The 16,620-nt window shown below is 46.2% G+C and overlaps 1 protein-coding gene across 1 annotated transcript in view; it reads left to right on the forward strand.

Moving 5' to 3' along the window:
- The first annotated feature begins 9,475 nt into the window (after positions 1 to 9,475).
- Positions 9,476 to 16,620, forward strand: part of SHROOM4 (shroom family member 4) — a 205,591-nt gene continuing 198,446 nt past the window's right edge. Inside the window, exon 1 of the mRNA XM_040998630.1 lies at positions 9,476 to 9,592. Within this exon, the coding sequence (XP_040854564.1) occupies positions 9,476 to 9,592 (117 nt within the window). The remainder of the gene's footprint in view (positions 9,593 to 16,620) is intronic.

Here is a 16,620-nt window from a genome sequence, read left to right on the forward strand (position 1 = left end):
GCTAGAGAAGCTTCTATTCTGTTCTATTTTCTTTTCTTAAAAACAAGAAGTTGTATTTAAGCTCAAGTTAATATCCCTAACCCAGCCCCTTGTCTCAGGTTAGGCAAAACAGGTGAAGTGTTGTTTAGATAGAAAGGAGTTGGTGTTAGTAGATAACCATAAGAATGAACACATATTAGGTTCTTCAAATGTTCTGGGCACTTCTCAATGTGCTGATTCCTTTTCTGCAGTTCATCTTCACAACAACCCTCCATGGGGGATACGGTTCCCATTTGACTGAAGAGGAAACCAGCCATATTAACCAGCTGAAGGCCACTAAATTGGCAAATGCAGATGCTGGGATTTTTAATCAAGGGTCCTAGAGCCTACATATACAATCACAATCTATATAGACTCTCACCAATAGCAAGGAGCTAATTAATAGGCAGAAGCTAATCCTACTGTGTAGCACAGCACTTTGCACATAGAAGGCATTTATTACATAACTTCAGAATGTAGCATGAATCACTTGCTATTTATGCCTCTGTGCCATGCAACCCAGTAACAATTATGCATTTAACCAAATAAATTAGTCAGGTTATTAATTGGTATAAATGTCAAATTAAACCATTTACATGAACTTGGCCTTCAGTATGGCTCCCTGTAATTTAATCATGTATTTAAAACACATAACAAAGCCATTTGTTCATCCTGCATTGATTAAGAATACCTATTAGGGGTTGACATTGTAATGCAGCAAGCAGCCTGAGATGCAGGCATCCCGTGTTGAAGCACTGGTTTAAGTCCCCTGGCTGTTCTGTTTCTGTTCCAACGCCATGTTAACGCACCTGGGAAAACAGCAGATGATGGCTCAAGTATCTGGTACCCTGTAGGAGACCAGGATGGAGCTTTGGACTGCTGGATTCCACTTGGACCAGATCCAGCTTTTTTAGCCATTTGGGGAGTACATCGGCAGATCAAAGTTCTCACTCCCCTTCAAATAAATGCTCTTAAAATAAAATAAAATAAAATAAAATAAAATAAAATAAAATAAAATAAAATAAAATAAAACAACAACAACAAAAACCTATTAGAAGTCAATCTCTGGGGCTTGGCACGATGACTCAATGGCTAAATCCTCACATTGCAAGTGTCGGGATCCCATGTGGGCACTGGTTTGTGTCCTGGCTGCTGTCCTTAAACCATTCTTCCATGATGTTATTACAGCCCCTTATATATCTCTCCATTGTGGTTCTGATCATATTTTATTGGAATTGTCTCCTCCTCTGAGTTCGATCTGTGTCAGATTGTTCAATACACCCCGCCCCCTCAGTGTCTAGCACAGGACATGGGTGTAACTGATGCTCAATTATCACTGGATACATGAACCTGGGCATGGAAGGTCAAAACATTTGTGCTTCTACAAGCAGGAACTTGTTGGTCAGTATGTTGATATAGCTGTTTATCCTGAAGAGAAGGATGAGGACTGCCCAGAATATAGTGTCCAACAAATAGGACACCTCAGAGAGGCCCCTCGTCTGACTGTGAACACAGAAAGATGATCCTGAGACTGGTGAAGCACTGAGCAGGGGACACGTTGATGTTGTTCCCTGACCCTCATGCTTCAGAGTTTGTTGCAATAAAAGGCAAGAAAAATGTAAAAATGTGGTGGGGTTATAGATAGGGAAATATAGAATATTCATGATCATGTATCTGTAAAAGATTTATTTGTTTGTGGGGAAAAGAGAGAGAGAGAGAGAGAGAGGAAGACAGAGAGAGAATGTTTCATTCCTGGCCAGGGTTGAGTCAAGACAACTCCACAAGTCTGGAGCGCCATCAGGGCCTCTCATGTAGGTGCAGAGGCCACTGCTTCTAAAGTACATTAGGAAGTAGAGAAGACAGGACTTATTTGAACTGGTGTTTATATGGGATACTGGCATTATAGGCAGCCATCTAACCCCCTGTGCCACAATACTGAAAGAACAGTTTGTAACAATAGGAAGGCCAAGAGTTACAAGAGAACAGGAGTGCTTGGGGGAATTGGTCCTAAGTTGGTACTTCTGGAAAGCCAAGTCTATTTGAGAGGTGACAGGGTTTGAGGTGGCATTGGGGAAAAATGCTGTCTATGTAGGAAGAAACCATAAGATAAGAAAATTATTCAAGAGATGTAGACTTTATTTAGTAAACACTGGAACCCATACCTAGGGGTGGGGAGAGAAATGAAAGTGGGACTGGCATACATTTTTGTTGGTTTGTGCTTTAGAAAGCTCCCTGGCTGCAAGGCACAGAATGGATTAAAAACATCTAAGTTGGGTCTGGTATGGTGACTTAGTGGGTCTAGCCACAACTTGTGACACCAGCATTTTATACTGAAGTGTCAGTTCCACCCTGGCTGCTGCTCTGTTGAATCATCTCCCTGCTAATGTGCCTTGGGAAGGCAATGAAAGATGGACAAAACGCTTGTGCACCTGCAAACATGTTGGAGACGAGGATGGAATGCAGAGCTTCTGGCTTTGGCCTGGCTGAGATTTCTCAGTTGATTTAACCATTTGGGGAGTGAACCAGTAGATTTAAAATTCATTCTCTCTCCCCCCAACTATTCCTTCCAAATTAAATGTATATATATTAATAAAAGAAGCCTCCTGGCAGAACTACAGTTACCAGGGTAGAAGACTGCTCCAATAGTCTAGATGTGGGGTAATGAGGGAGTGACTGGGCATGGAGAGAAGTGGATGGATTGGAGAGCTGATTAGACCTAGAATGTCCTGTTGCAGGTGTTGAGTGATACCAGGAGAGAAAGGGAGGAATTAAGTATGATAACAAGGTTTCTGAAGTTTAAACCAGTAGAAAAAAATCCAAAGTGCCTTATAATACAAGAATTCCCAGAAATTATCCCTAAAGAGATTCCTCACAATTTTCCCAGAATTTGGGACCATCTTCCTTGAGCAACGCAAGCTCCCAGCCCCTCAGGAAAGGAGCTAGGAACCTCCAAATTTGAACATACATATGAGTTTGTTCATGTATCTACATATGTGGAGGGGGAATTGCATCTGTATCTAAGCATATGTATACGTAAGATGCATGGCATCACTTCCAGCAAAGAGAACATTCTGAGAAGGGAATTCTTTTCTGAAGCTCTGCTGACTCTCCTGTACAACCTGGCAGTCTCTCCCCCAGGCATGCTCATTTGGATTGGGATCAAAGCAAGCTGATTTCCTCCTTGGCCAATATTTCATAAATGAGTTCATTTCTACTTCGTCTGGAATAAAAATTATCAAAAGGAAAAAAGCAAAATATCCATCTACTTTCTGTTTGGCAAACAGAAGGGCGGGGTCAGTAAAACAAACATTGACACTCTCCATCCTCCTTTCCATTTGCTTGCATCTCACCTTCTGTTTCATGTTGGAGACCTCTCTCTCTCTCTCTCTCTCTCTCTCTCAATCTCTCTATCCTGATGCCGCAGTTTGTTCTTTCACAGTAAGCTATGTATCTCTCCAGAGCTTCACCAAAGATTATCTTGGGCACTTGTTTTACTCAAATATCCAAGCAATTGGTGTACTTCTCAGCCATTGAGGAGGGCAAAGTGAATGAGAGTTTTTGGATACAGCAAAATTTTGTGTCTGTGCATGTATAGCATTTTTTCTTTCCTGTGCTAGGGGAGGTGAAGTCAAAGTGTAGTATACCCCAAAATTCTGTCTATATATTGCCACAGTGTAATGCTCACACAAAATAATATCTCAGAAGCAGAACAATTTGGCTAACAGCTCAAGTTAAATAATCCCTAAGCTGAGGTGCAAGATGACACCCCGTTTTCTATCTCATGGGTTAAATCTGAATAGTTCACCTGATTTTTTTTTTTTAATTTAGAAGGCAGACAACCAGACAGACAAGAAATACATTCTATCTTCCGGTTTACTCCCCAAATGCTTGCAACATACAGAGCTGGACCAGGGTGAGTCTAGGAACCTGAAACTTAAACTAGATCTCCTTCATGGATGGTGGGGATACGTGTGTTTGAGCCAGCATGCGCATGCGCTGCCTCTCAGGTTCTCTATTATTAGGAAGATGGAACTGCAAGCAGAGCTTGAACTTGAACCCTAGCACTCTGATATGGGATATGAGTTCCCAAGTGGGAGTCTAACCACTGTACTAAATCCTCTCCCATCTCTGATTTTCATATTTTTATTTTGAAGAAGACATCAGTCACTGGCTGAAACTCAAGTTTAGAGCCATGGCAAACATTCTTCAAAGCCCAGTTGAACTTGTATAAAGTGACTGATTTCCCTCAGGGCAAACTGAGGCCTTCCAGTTGAGCCAACACTACTGTAGGCTTACAACACAAAGAACCAAAACCTACTCCAACAAGCCTTCTTTGAAAGTACCAACCACCACAGATGGTAGCCTCTGTCACACACATACGTTGTGCACACATGTGCACAAACGTTAATGCTATCTGGAATTGTCAGTTCAAGAAGGAGGAAGAAGCTCTGACTCTACAGATTCTAACTCAACATCAGGCCAAGATCCTGAAATTCCATGAGAGAAATGATATTTTCCTAAATGGATACAATCACAGGGTGATCTAAAAAGGATGATCCTTAGCAATAGATCCATTCTCCTTAAATTACCACCCCCCCCAAAAAAAAACATAAACTCTGTATTTGAACAGTAGTAGGTACTTGCAAGGATTTATATAGCTATAATAATGTTCTGACTGCAGTATATTGTATACCATTGTTACACTAGCTTTATCTCAAAGGAAACAGACCTCAACCATAAATCTTTTCCCTATCCTAGACAGAACTCCCCAGGAATAGACAAGCACTCCTTAGTAAGATGACAATGGGAGAATCACTCCTTAGAATTATTCTTTGCTCTACCTCCCTACTCCTGCCTGCAGAAACTTGGATGAATAAATCAATGGAGAGGAGGAGCTAGCTGCCATCTTCATGTGAATTTTATATAGCTGGGTCATTAAATATTTTTCCCTCTCCACTGACAATTATCATTGTCCCAAACTGCTCCCCTGTGAAAAACATTCAGAAGAGTCAGAGTGAATTGGTGGCCAGGGAGGGGTAAATGGGAGACGAAGTAGGTGCTGTAGAAATCCAAGTACAATTGTCCGTTGAAGCCAATAATTAAACCAGAATGAACATCTTTGGCTATTTCTGACAAAATCTATTTTACTGGGGAAAAATTATCTATGTCCCCTTTTGCCTACTAGCCTACTGGTTCAAGAATATTCTGGGCCCACCAACATTTGAATTTTCAAGGAAGTGTTCTAAGTGCTACAATTTGTAAATCAATTAGCCTAGTCTACTTTTTTTAAAAAAAAAGATTTATTTTTTTTTATTGCAAAATCAGATACAGAGAGGAGGAGAGACAGAGAGGAAGAGCTTCTGCCTGCTGATTCACTCCCTATGTGGCTGCAATAGCTGGAACTGATCCAAACCAAAGTCAGGATCCAGGAATTTCCTCCAGGTCTCCCATGCAGGTACAGGGTCCCAAGGCTTTGGGTGGTCCTCGACTGCTTTCCCAGGCCACAAGCAGGGAGCTGGATGGGAAGTGGGGTTGGCAGAATTAGAACTGGTGCCCATATAGGATCCTAGCACATTCAAGGTAATAGTGAAAATGTGGAAATAAACCTAAATATCCATTAGTTGGGGTAAAGTGGTATGTGCGTGTGTGTGTGTATGTGTGCGTGTGTGTGCATTCAGCATAAAACAGAAGTCCTGTCATATAAGCCAGCATGGATCAATTTAAAAGGCTTTGTGTGTTAAGTGAAACAGCCCAGTCACAAAAGGTCAGATATAGCATCATTCCACTTCTATAAGGTATCTAAGTTCGTCTGACTCACAGAACTAGAAAGTAGGTTTGTAGTTCCAGGATCTGCATGGAGGGAGAGATGTGGTACCGCTGTTCAGGGTGTGGAGTTTCTTGCATGAAAGTTGGAAAGTTCTAGAGATGTACAACAATGTACATCAGATTAATAGCATTGTACTGAACACAGAAACACCTGCTACATGGGCAGATCTCACATTTTGTGTGGTTTTTTGCCACCGCGAGAAAGGATGTACACCTTGTCTTTTCCTGGTACAAGGATCCCATAGGTCTCAGTCATGGCTAGAATGTGATCATCTTGTGCCAAGAGAATGCATAGACAGCTCTGGGATCTCAAAGGGGTTGTTGGCTCTGAAGGGAACTAGAGGCACTGCTAGGAGGTAACTACATTCAAATCTCAGTTTACAAAAGGTCCAGCTGAGGAAGTTAACCAAAAACTGTGCAGGGAGGAGCTGCTGTTTCAGTCTTCCTATTTCCCAAACCATGAACTAGGCAACAAAGTTTTCATGCTGCAAAGATTCTGGAGGATATTTTTAAATGTGCACCCCGCCTGGCTGTAACATCTGTCCCTGTGATGTTTCTGCTGATCAGTCCCTTGTACACCTCCTCTGTCTGCTCCTGTGTAGATCCTGTGCTACTCTTGTTGACTTTTAAATATTAACACAGTGTCAGAAGCACTAGCATAATCCAGGATTCCACCCAATTCCCCTTTCTTCCCATTCAAATCTCCCTTGGTAAGATTATCTACTCCAAATGGCTTCCGTTATAATGCAAATGTATATAATCATTCACAACCACCTTTTCTTAAGTAGTTTCCTATTTCTACCACAAAACTGGACTTTCTGCTTCTTCCCACAGGCAAGTTAACTTATTTGAAAGGGAATTAGTTATCTATCCAGCCTTGTAGAGAAGTGGGTAAAAGCCAACCTCTGCGATGCCAGCATCCCATATGGTTCAACTCCTGGCTGCTCCACTTCCAATCCACCTTCCAGCTAATACAACTACATACTACATTTTGGTACTTGCAAGAAGTGACCACAGGCTTCACAAGCTGCAGAAGAACTTCGGAGATCATTGAATGCAACAGCTTTTATTTCAAGGAGGAGTGCTAGCCTGGTTAAAATCACACAGCTAATTCATAGCAACATCAACTTAGAATTCAGGATTCCCAACTGTACCACCAGATATTCTTTCCACTATATAATCATGTGCCCATTAACTGGACGAATGAGATACCTGCTAGCAGCCGTGATATTTCCCAGCAAAGAAACAACATGCTCATGCCATGCTGTGTTCACAGAGTCTCCTCCTACACTGCATGCACAAGAGAGTGGGTAAATTAGGTTCTGCTGTAATGATGCAAAGCTTCAACTGGGAAGTGCAACCGGACAGCATTGTGGATTACGGCTCAGAATGAACAAAAGTCTGTTACAGGCTAGCTCAGTGCTTGCTTTCAGAGTAGGGGTGCAAGGATTTCTACTTTTTCCTTACTAAAGTGGTTGCATATGTATTATTTAATCTTAGTCTCTCAACAGGCCTGGGAGGTAAGAAAGTCAAGGCTTGTTCGTGAAAGTTTACAGATGAAGTAAATGAGACTGGAAAGAGTTAGCTCAGTGATTTGCCCAAGGTCACCCATCTAGTTCGTGACAAGGCCACAGCTCAGTTGTGTGTCTCTTGCTTTCAAATCTCTTTCCTCTCGTCTAGACACATAATTCTAGTAGTGCTTGAGTGATGACTACATATCCTGAAAGGAAGTTTTACAGATGCCAACATGTTAGGGTTCCCCTATGCTGTTTCTCACACGGGTCTTATCCACCTCATCCCCCGCCCCCCTAAGAAAAAAAAAAAAAAGAAATTTAAAAAGCTCAGTGTTAAGGCAAGACAGAGAAAAAGAATGCTACACTGCAGGGTGACTCATAACGGGGGATCAACAAGGTCAGGTGCAATTTTTGTCAATTTTCTGCTTTCTCCTAGGAGAAAGTGCAAAACCATGAACGTGCTCAAAGTGGACTTTGGTGGATCTAAAAGCCTAACAGATCAAGGATGGTTTCCTAACTGACTCATCTCTGGGGACTTTAGAAAGGTAGCCTGTGAACACCGGAGCTGCCAATTGCTGGAACAAAAGTCAGGTGAGCATCACAGAGTGCAAGGTGGTGGTGGTGGTGGTGGGAGCTGAAAAGTGGGGGTAGTGTGGGGGAGGGGAGGCGGGGATGAGGAGGAAATGGAAGCAGATAGTGGATAATTCAACGGCAGGAAGCTGGCTGTGGAAGGAAGACGCTGACAAGCACAGAAGGCCAGACAAGAAAGAGAAGGAATGTTTTGTGGAGTCCCAAGTGTGTTGTCAACAATTTTGCTGTTAGCATAGGCTCTTGAAAACCCCACTGCCTGCATGTGGTTCCAGAGAAGTCATCTGGGGGTGGGGGCAAGAAGGCAACCTGCTCCCTCAAGCAAAGTCGAGAAAACAGCTGCAGACTTAGTAACAAATCCACTGTTCAAATCTGTGATTGTGACTACTGGATTTGCTCTAAAGAGGCCAGCTCAGAATAATAATAATAATAATAATAATAATAATAATAATAATACATGCTCAAGCATGAGCCCAATGAGAGGGCAAGGTTTTGGGCCCCGACTCAAAGCGGACTCTTCCAAAGGCGCCACAGGAACTGGCCCGCTTCTCAATGGATGCACTCTCCTGTAGGTTTGTTTGGAAACAATACTGCTAGTCATAAAGTTGGCTGGTTCCCGACTTGGTCATCTCAGTGGGGCAAGTGCAAGGCTGTGCCAGGAACTCCAGATGAGTGCAGTGTGCATAAGCCCAATGCTACCCCGAGATGCCAGCACACAGCCAGGGTGCGGCTGAGCCCGGGGAAGAGTGCATCCTCAAAGTGCTTCTTTATTGAAACTCTGCTCCGGGGCACTGTTTCAGGATGACCCCACACACCTAGCGTGCGGGCGCACACACAGACACACACACAGCAGCCTGTACACACAGCCGCCCTGTGTTCCCTGGCCTGCTTACTTTACTTTCCAGCCCTCTAGGCAACGTCCACAAATTAGCAGCCTTGTAACCCTCCCAGGATCCGGTTCTCGGGACCTTCAGAAGAAAGAGGCGCTCACAGTAACAGGCACGCGCTCATCAGGAAACCAGCTTTGCAGCCCACTGGGCCACGCGGGCCATCCACACTAAAGACTTTCACCTCCCCTCGCCTCCGCGGGCTGCAGGGGCGGGGAAGCCGGCAGTAAAGAGGAGGACCAAAGAGGGGGCCTGCTTGAATGAAACAATGTAACAATTGATGGGAGGCCTCGCCTCGCTCCCACTCCCCAGCGATCCTATAGGCGCAGTCCCAGCGGCTGCCCCTCCCGATTGCTCCGTTTTCTTGTCCGTTACGCGCTACCCGTCCGCCTAGCTTCTTTCTTTCCTTTCCTTTCCTTTTTTTTTTCTCCCTTCTCTTCCCCCCCTCTCCCCCTCTCTGCAGCTCCGTGTCATTTCCTCCTTGCGCTCCCTCACGGCCCGAGCTGCAGCCGGGAGAGTGGGCGGAGCGGGGCGGTGCGGGGCGGCGTAGCGCTGGAGGGCGATGGTGGCGGAGTTGCTGGGGGCGGAGGCAACGTAGCCCCTGCAGAAAAGGAGCCCGGCGGCGCCGGAGCCGAGCCGAGGATGGAGAACCGGCCGGGGTCCTTCCAGTACGTCCCGGTGCAGCTGCAAGGGGGGGCACCCTGGGGCTTCACCCTTAAAGGGGGTCTGGAGCACTGCGAGCCGCTCACGGTGTCTAAGGTAAGGACCCGCCGCTGTGTCTTAACAGGCGCCCAACTTTGAATGGGCAAAACGGGGCACAGGCTGCCGCAAGACGGGGCCTTCACGCCAACTTTGCAACTTAGCCCCTGTGAGCAGCGCCAAGGGGTCTTGCCACCAGCCCGTAGCGGATACAGACACCCACTAAGGCTGGCGGGAGCACAGGCGAGAGAGCAGGGTTTGCCCTGGGCTAGAGCCTCGCGTACAGACGCGCAGGGCAGGGCGCGGGGGCAGCCTGTGCGGCGAGCAGCCGGGCAGCTATTCTACTCCGTTTGCGCCGGAGGAAGTGGCCGCTGTCGGGGGGTGGGGGTGCTCCTTGGAGGCCCCTGCGACCTTGCGGGACCCTGAGGGGCTGAAGGGACCGGCAAGTCGGTTTGGCAGCTCTCTTGGCAGCACTGGCCCCTGTATGGACCCGCCGGGTCGGCCCGCCCGGGCAGGTTGCAAGACGAAGGGTCTGGTGTGGGAATGGAGGCGAGACCTAGGTGGCTTCTTTAGGCAGCCTCACTTCCCACGGCCGGACGCGCGCACATCCATTCAGCTCGCGGGGCGTTCCTGCTGCCGGCTCGGCCCGGCCTTTCCGTCCCCGTGGAGTCCTGCCCCGCGCCGGCGAGATTTCCTGCACGTTGAAAAGTGTGGAGGAAACTTTTGCGCCATGGAGCGCAGCTGCGCCGGAGCCGCCGCCGCCGGGGTTTGTTTGTTTTAGGAGGCTGTGATCCAGTGGAAGCCAAGTTGCTGCACAGGACAGGGGAGAAGAACTCCGATCCCCCAAAAGCGAGCTGACCCCGGTAGGGGTGAGGTTAGGGGCTGGAGGCAGCTGGAAATGTTCCTGGTAGGAGCGACTTGTGGGGCGACTCACCTTGAGGCGCCACATTGCCGCGGGAAGGAACTTCACCAGAAGTTTATCCCATCTGTTGTTGTTTTACTTTCTTTGAAATATTCAAAATCCGAGAGGTTTTCTTTTTCCTGATGCACTCAAGTTCCAGTTGAGGATGTAGATGTGGGTTGGGCTGGACATCGAAAGATGTGGCTTCTCAGCAGGGGACACATGTCACTGTAGTTTTTGGCTCTTAATTTGGGCACTTCTCAGCAGGGGGTTGGCTAATCCTCCCCCTCCACCTCCAACCACAGGAACCTATACTGCTTTCCCTTGCCTTGGAGCTGCTGCTAGTGAAGTGTAGCCGTCCTTTAGGCCTTGGGGCCCACACTCTCAGCAGCTCTGGGAAGATTGCCTTGAGGCGTACCCCGCAGCCCAGCTCTCTGAGGTCCCTTAAGGCCACATCTTGATGGTGCTGCTGGGGGTGGGGGGGAGGTTGCTGGCAAGGCCTCCTGGGGTCTTTAGTCTCCTCAAACCAGCCCAGATCTTTTCGCCCAGCACCTCTCCCCTGGCTTCTTTGCCAGCCTAAGACGTCTTTGTCCCCCATCATCACACCCCCGTGCTAAGGCACTCCGTCCACTCTTCTCTGAATAAGAGAGCACTACTTTAAAGAAAGAAAGTTCCCCCAGGACCCCTGGGGAGAGGGGAATCTTGGCCTTAGGGTTTTTTCTACTCCAACTCCTGCTTTCCCTCCTCTCTCCACCAAGGTCACAGCAGGCTCCTCCGCAGCCCTCCTTGGTCTCGCAGTTCCTCCCTTGCTAGTCCTCCTCCAGACACCCCCAGGACTGCGGCAGTCAGCCTAGACAAGCAGCTTTGGAAAAGGTCATTTTTCAACTCTGCCTAGGGCTGACCCAGCCTGAGACGCACCCTGGAGTGTGCTGGCTGCTGTGCTCCCTCATTCTATTGTGAGGAGCGTGCAAGAGCATGACAGGGGGTGTGACTGTGTATGGGGCAGCCAGCAATTTGTGGTCGGGCTGGGGGATTGTTTGAGTGTGGATGAGGGTTTGCTTGGCCGAGCTGTTGAGGAAGTGTGTCACGAGTTGGGAGACAGGGTGCCTTTTAATGATTCCCTTTCCACTGAGTATACACTTGACCCTTGCTGTAGGGAGGCTCATTATTACCCACATTTGGATATGCCCCCGGGAGAGGGTGGTAAAATGATTTCTCCCATCTCTTCCAAGTAGCCTGGCTCCTTCCAGTAACAGCGAGCTGTAACCTGGTGAGCCCGCACATTATACAGAGGGATCATAGTCCTTTTTTCAAGAATAATGTTTTTGCCTGTGTTTTTTCTTCTTGAGAAGACACTCTTTTGCCTATTTTATTTGTCTTTTTTATTATTATTATTTTTCATCTTAGTTTTTTTTTTTTTTGTGCTTCAGAAAACTACAGTTCTCTTTCAAGCAGCCCTGAGTGTGTACACACTGCTAAAGCTTCCTTGGCAAGAAGTCGAAGGCGAATTGAATCAGCAGATGGAGAACTTGAGGTCGAATCGTCATTCTGCCATTATCTAGTCAGGAAGCCTGAGCCCTTCTTAGAGCCAGGCATCCCCATGCCAGACATGGGGTTCAAGTGGCTCAGTGTCCAATGATGCCATGTGAGTCTAGTAGCTGATTCTGGTGCTAGCTTTGGCCCTCTTCTCCCCAAGAGGTCTGTGGAAAAAGATGAGGCTTTGTTCCACTTGTGTCTGTTTGCTAATGATAACAATGTATTCCACATCCCTTATTTCTGTAGCCTCTTGCAGCCATACTGTGCGGCAGTTAGAGCAGGAAGGGCATTGAGGGAAAAACTGATGCTGTGGTGCGTTCAGCATATCATCCTGTGAGTCAGTGGGAGGCTTCAAGTCCATTGCGTTTGTTTACTTCTCCAAGAGCTTCTGATTCCTCTGGTAGTGCTACAGTTTTGGGAAGGAGCATAAGACAGGGATGTGTTCAGCCTCCTCTACCTTGGGCACCAGTGACACTCCTTGTCAGCCTGTGGCTTCTGACAGTTGAGGACTGTTTATGAACTCACATCACTTACCGTGATCTTGGATTTGGCATAGACAGGGGCAAGAACCATTGTGGAAAATGGCAAAAAAAAAAAAAAAAAAAAAGGCAATTTTGGTCAGAGGTAATGGAGGTACCTTGTGGAGCTGGGGAGTGGAAAATTTTAAGATGAGGTGATTAGCAGGAGATGTGAAAGTCTAGATCATATTTGCCATGGGAGAAGTTTTGGTTTAAAAAAAAAAAAAAACCCAACCAAACAAAATGATCAGGTTGAGGAAATGAACCATTCCCACTAGATCCTATAGTGTCCTCAAATGTGGGATTTCAGCTGCTGCTTTACAGGGAGCCATGTAGTCCTCTCCTGGAAATCAACTGATATGGTAAGCGATGGTTTGTAATTTCTTCCGTACATTCTGTTAGTCCACTGAGGTCATGATAACAAGTGAAAGAAACAGGACCCACAAGGGAATCGGGCCCATGACCTGGACCTTAATTCCTTTGCTTGGCATCTTTCACTACCTCGTTGACTCAGGGAACCTCTCTGTGTGGAACAGGGATCCCTTCTAATCAAATGTCTCCATTTTTCTAATTGGAGAAACCCTCCCTTCACTCATTCCCCCCCAACCCATCCAGCATAGACAGCTATACATGAAATGGACTCCATGCTTTGGGAACAGGTGATCTTTCCAAGGTTTTGGCAGCAATGATTCTGTATCATCCAGGGACTCTCAGAGGCCCAGAACATCAGGGTGTATCTTTGTGGGGATGTGAGGCGGAGGGGCAGTGCTGAACCGTAGTGTGAGCTGTCCATGCTCATTTTATATTCATGGAAATATACCCTGAGTTTGAGAGAGTGTGGAGAAAAAGAAAGAATGGAGACCAGTGTGGGGACGCAGGAAAAGGGGAAGGAGGATCATTGGAGGGAGCGGACAGGGCAAACCTAGGCTCACCCCACGCATTTGCTCTTCTCCTGGCCCACTTTCAGTGAAGCAAGTGGCCAGCAGTCCTGGAACAAAGTTGGATGGCAGAGGGGAGTGGCCTGCAGGAGAAAGAAGCTTTGCCTCCCCACACTTAAATGTGCACTGGTGTGGCCTTATCATTTTACTACCTCTGGACCCAAGTCACTCTTTGTAAAAGTGGAGGTAGGCATACCTCCTTCGTCGTTATTAGCACAGATGATGTGAGAATGGAAACTCTGAGACTGTTTGCTGTCCTTAGCCTCAGACAGTGGCCGAGCAAGCTCTTTAAGCTGATTTGAGCCCTTCTCTCATCCCCACTCTGACCTTATTTTGAGAAGTACACAAAGAAGCAGTTAAGACTTGGACAGGAACTGGATAGAGGCAGACTGAGGCTGTCTCGTGACTGGCAGTCAATTTGGCTGCAATTTTGAGTTCTTGTTGGCTTCATAGGTGGTGTTATACGAGCAATGATGATTCCCCGTGAGACCTTTGTGGTGGAGTTGTAACAGCTAAGCACCTGGCCTCACAAAGAGGCCTTCATGGGGTGTGCATGAATGCAGCCTGGGGTCTGCCTCTAAAATCAGCAACATTATCTGCAGCATCAGCCCCTCCCTACCGCCCCCCTTCCAGCTGCTGCCATCTTCCCCAAAGTAGAGAGCTTTTTGGAACATGAGGCAGGCATCTATACAGACAAAGAAGATTGCAGGGAGGGGGAGTTGCTGGTAATCTTTAGATGAGCAGTAAGGACATAGTACTTTTGGTCCTATTGGGTTGTCAAAATGCATCTGTAGAGATCTACACACACGCACACTGAAGTGCAAACCACCACGCGTGTTGTTTGGAGGGTCTTCTCCAAAACCTCAGACAATGAAAATAATTCCACTGCAACTGGAAGACACATGAGCCTTGTCCCTTTACACGGTTAAAATTATTTTACCCTGTACTTTTCCCAATCACCTCCTTGGGAATTTCTTTGGAAAAGAAGAAAAAGAGAGAGAGGGATAGAGACTTGGAGTAGAGTAGAGAGCGGTAGTTACCAAGTGATTATCCAGAGGGAACATCATGATTTGTTATAGTTAGGCTCTTCCAGAATCAAGGGGGTAAAAGATGCTGAGCCATCTGTGCCAAGTGAATGAAGAACAGCTGAGATTATGAGAAGTGCTGTGCTCACTGCCCACTCCCTCACTCTCCAGACCTTAAAGGACAGACTTGATCAAGACTCTTAGATTCATCCTGCTGATCTTGGTGAAAACCTAGAGCCATGGAATCTCCAAATGAGGAGACCACGCTGGGCTGTGGCCCTGAACTTGGGCTCCATGGATTGTGGGGGAACTCACTTCCTTCTAGGTCTCCATTTCCATGGTGGAAAGTCTTGCCTGTGCTGCTTTCCTTTATGTTGGGTTGCAATCATTCTCACTCTACCCATCCTCCATGGATCCCTGCTCTACTTTTCGGGGCTACATAGAGCAAAGATGTTTTTTCTGCCTTAGGATGGCTTTAGGGAAGTCTAAAGATAAAAATTGTGTCTTTTAAAGTTAAAGAGCCCTAGCTCTTTTCACTGTTTTTTAGGGGGTCTTGGATCCAGTCTCCCCTCGTGTTTTCTCCTCCTGCTCTAGATTCACTCCAGGTTGTCCAGGTTCCTGAAGTTCCAGAGTCTACAGCTGAATACAGTAACCGGCAAAACTTAAGTTGGGTCAATATTTAAAAAATTACAACTGAGGACCCCTTTGGCTGTTTCAGGTGGCATCTGGGGCAGCTGAATCATGGATTTGGTAGGGACCCATTTCATCTCCTGCTGTTTATTTAGAATTGCCCTAGCCCCTAGTCCACGGCAACCTTGGGGAGAGAAAAAAGTGGTCTAGAGGAGATGAGAGAGGAGACATAAGCCTTGACTTCAAGGAGCATATGTGTTTATACAAAGAGCTTATTAAATTACAGAGAAGGAATTTGTATAATAGAAGAAGGAAGTGGCATTTAAGGAATAATGCCAAAGTTGGAATTCTAATTTTTTTTTTCTTCCTTTTACCTCTTTGAGTTTAATTTTCTCCTTCGGGGGAAAAGAAAAATCGTCGTCTCCAAGACTAGAGATGCTAACTGTATGTGACATAACAGGCGCCCTGTGACCTATGGTGCCTCTGTGTTGAAATCTACACATAACAGAATCTGTTCCCATCCTTTGTGAGATATCTCTCACCTTCCACACTGCCATTAGCGGTGATCACAAAGCTTCTGCTGTTTCTGCCATTCTTGGGGTCTGGGGCTTCCTGTCTTACCTGCAATATGCACAAGAGTTATTTCTCATGGAGATCTGGGACTCACAGCTTCATGTCCCCACATTAACCAGTTGTCACCTGAGCTGGGACAATACCTTGTTTTACTATTATATACTGATTAGGATCATTTTTGAGACCTAATCCTCGTTTTTGAGCAAACGGTGCGGGATGTAGGGGAGGGACATTAGAAGTCTGGGAAACATGTGACCAGTGATAAAATGTATATACCAGTTAGATACGGAGCAGTTCTGTTTAATCTATGAATGCATAACTGATATTGTACAACTTCATCATATTTATGATATTCTACCTACAGGGAACAATATCTAAATCTCTAAGCTGCTTATTTGTAGATCATGTTTTTGGAAAGCATTCCATCCGTAGGGTAAAGAACAACAACTTTTTTGAGTTAGCTCTAGTACACAGATCTGGGGAAGTTTGGAATTTCTACTGCCATCAGTGTCTAAGCTTTCATACCTTTGATGCTGGGACCAGATATGTGTGCAGGATTATGTTTCTCTCCAGAATGGAATGCCAGCTCTATCTGACAGTTATCTTGTAATCAGCAAGTGGCCTTTTTATACTGCCAGTATTGGTACTGAGATGACTTTCCCTCAGCTGGTGTGGTACTGATGTTTTGTCTCTCACTGCCCCCTTCAGACACACTCTAATGAAGTTAAGAATGACCAATTTGCAGTACGATTTATTCTGGTGAAGACTGCATTCCAAGGACTAAGATGGGGTAGAATTTGTTTCCTTACACCTCTTCGCCGCATCCAGTGTAAATGGGCTGAGTGAAAAGGGTGTCTTGGTTACGTACTCATAATGTTAGCAAGGGATGATCTGTCCTTTCTCATGTCACAGTGGCGTGCTTACTTGGGCACATAGCAATGTGCCCCTCAAGGAGGCAGTGATGTTG

This window comes from Ochotona curzoniae, unplaced genomic scaffold, assembly GCF_017591425.1.
Source record: "Ochotona curzoniae isolate NIBS_2020 unplaced genomic scaffold, NIBS_Ocur_1.0 contig_1274, whole genome shotgun sequence".
Taxonomy (NCBI): Eukaryota; Metazoa; Chordata; class Mammalia; order Lagomorpha; family Ochotonidae; genus Ochotona; species Ochotona curzoniae.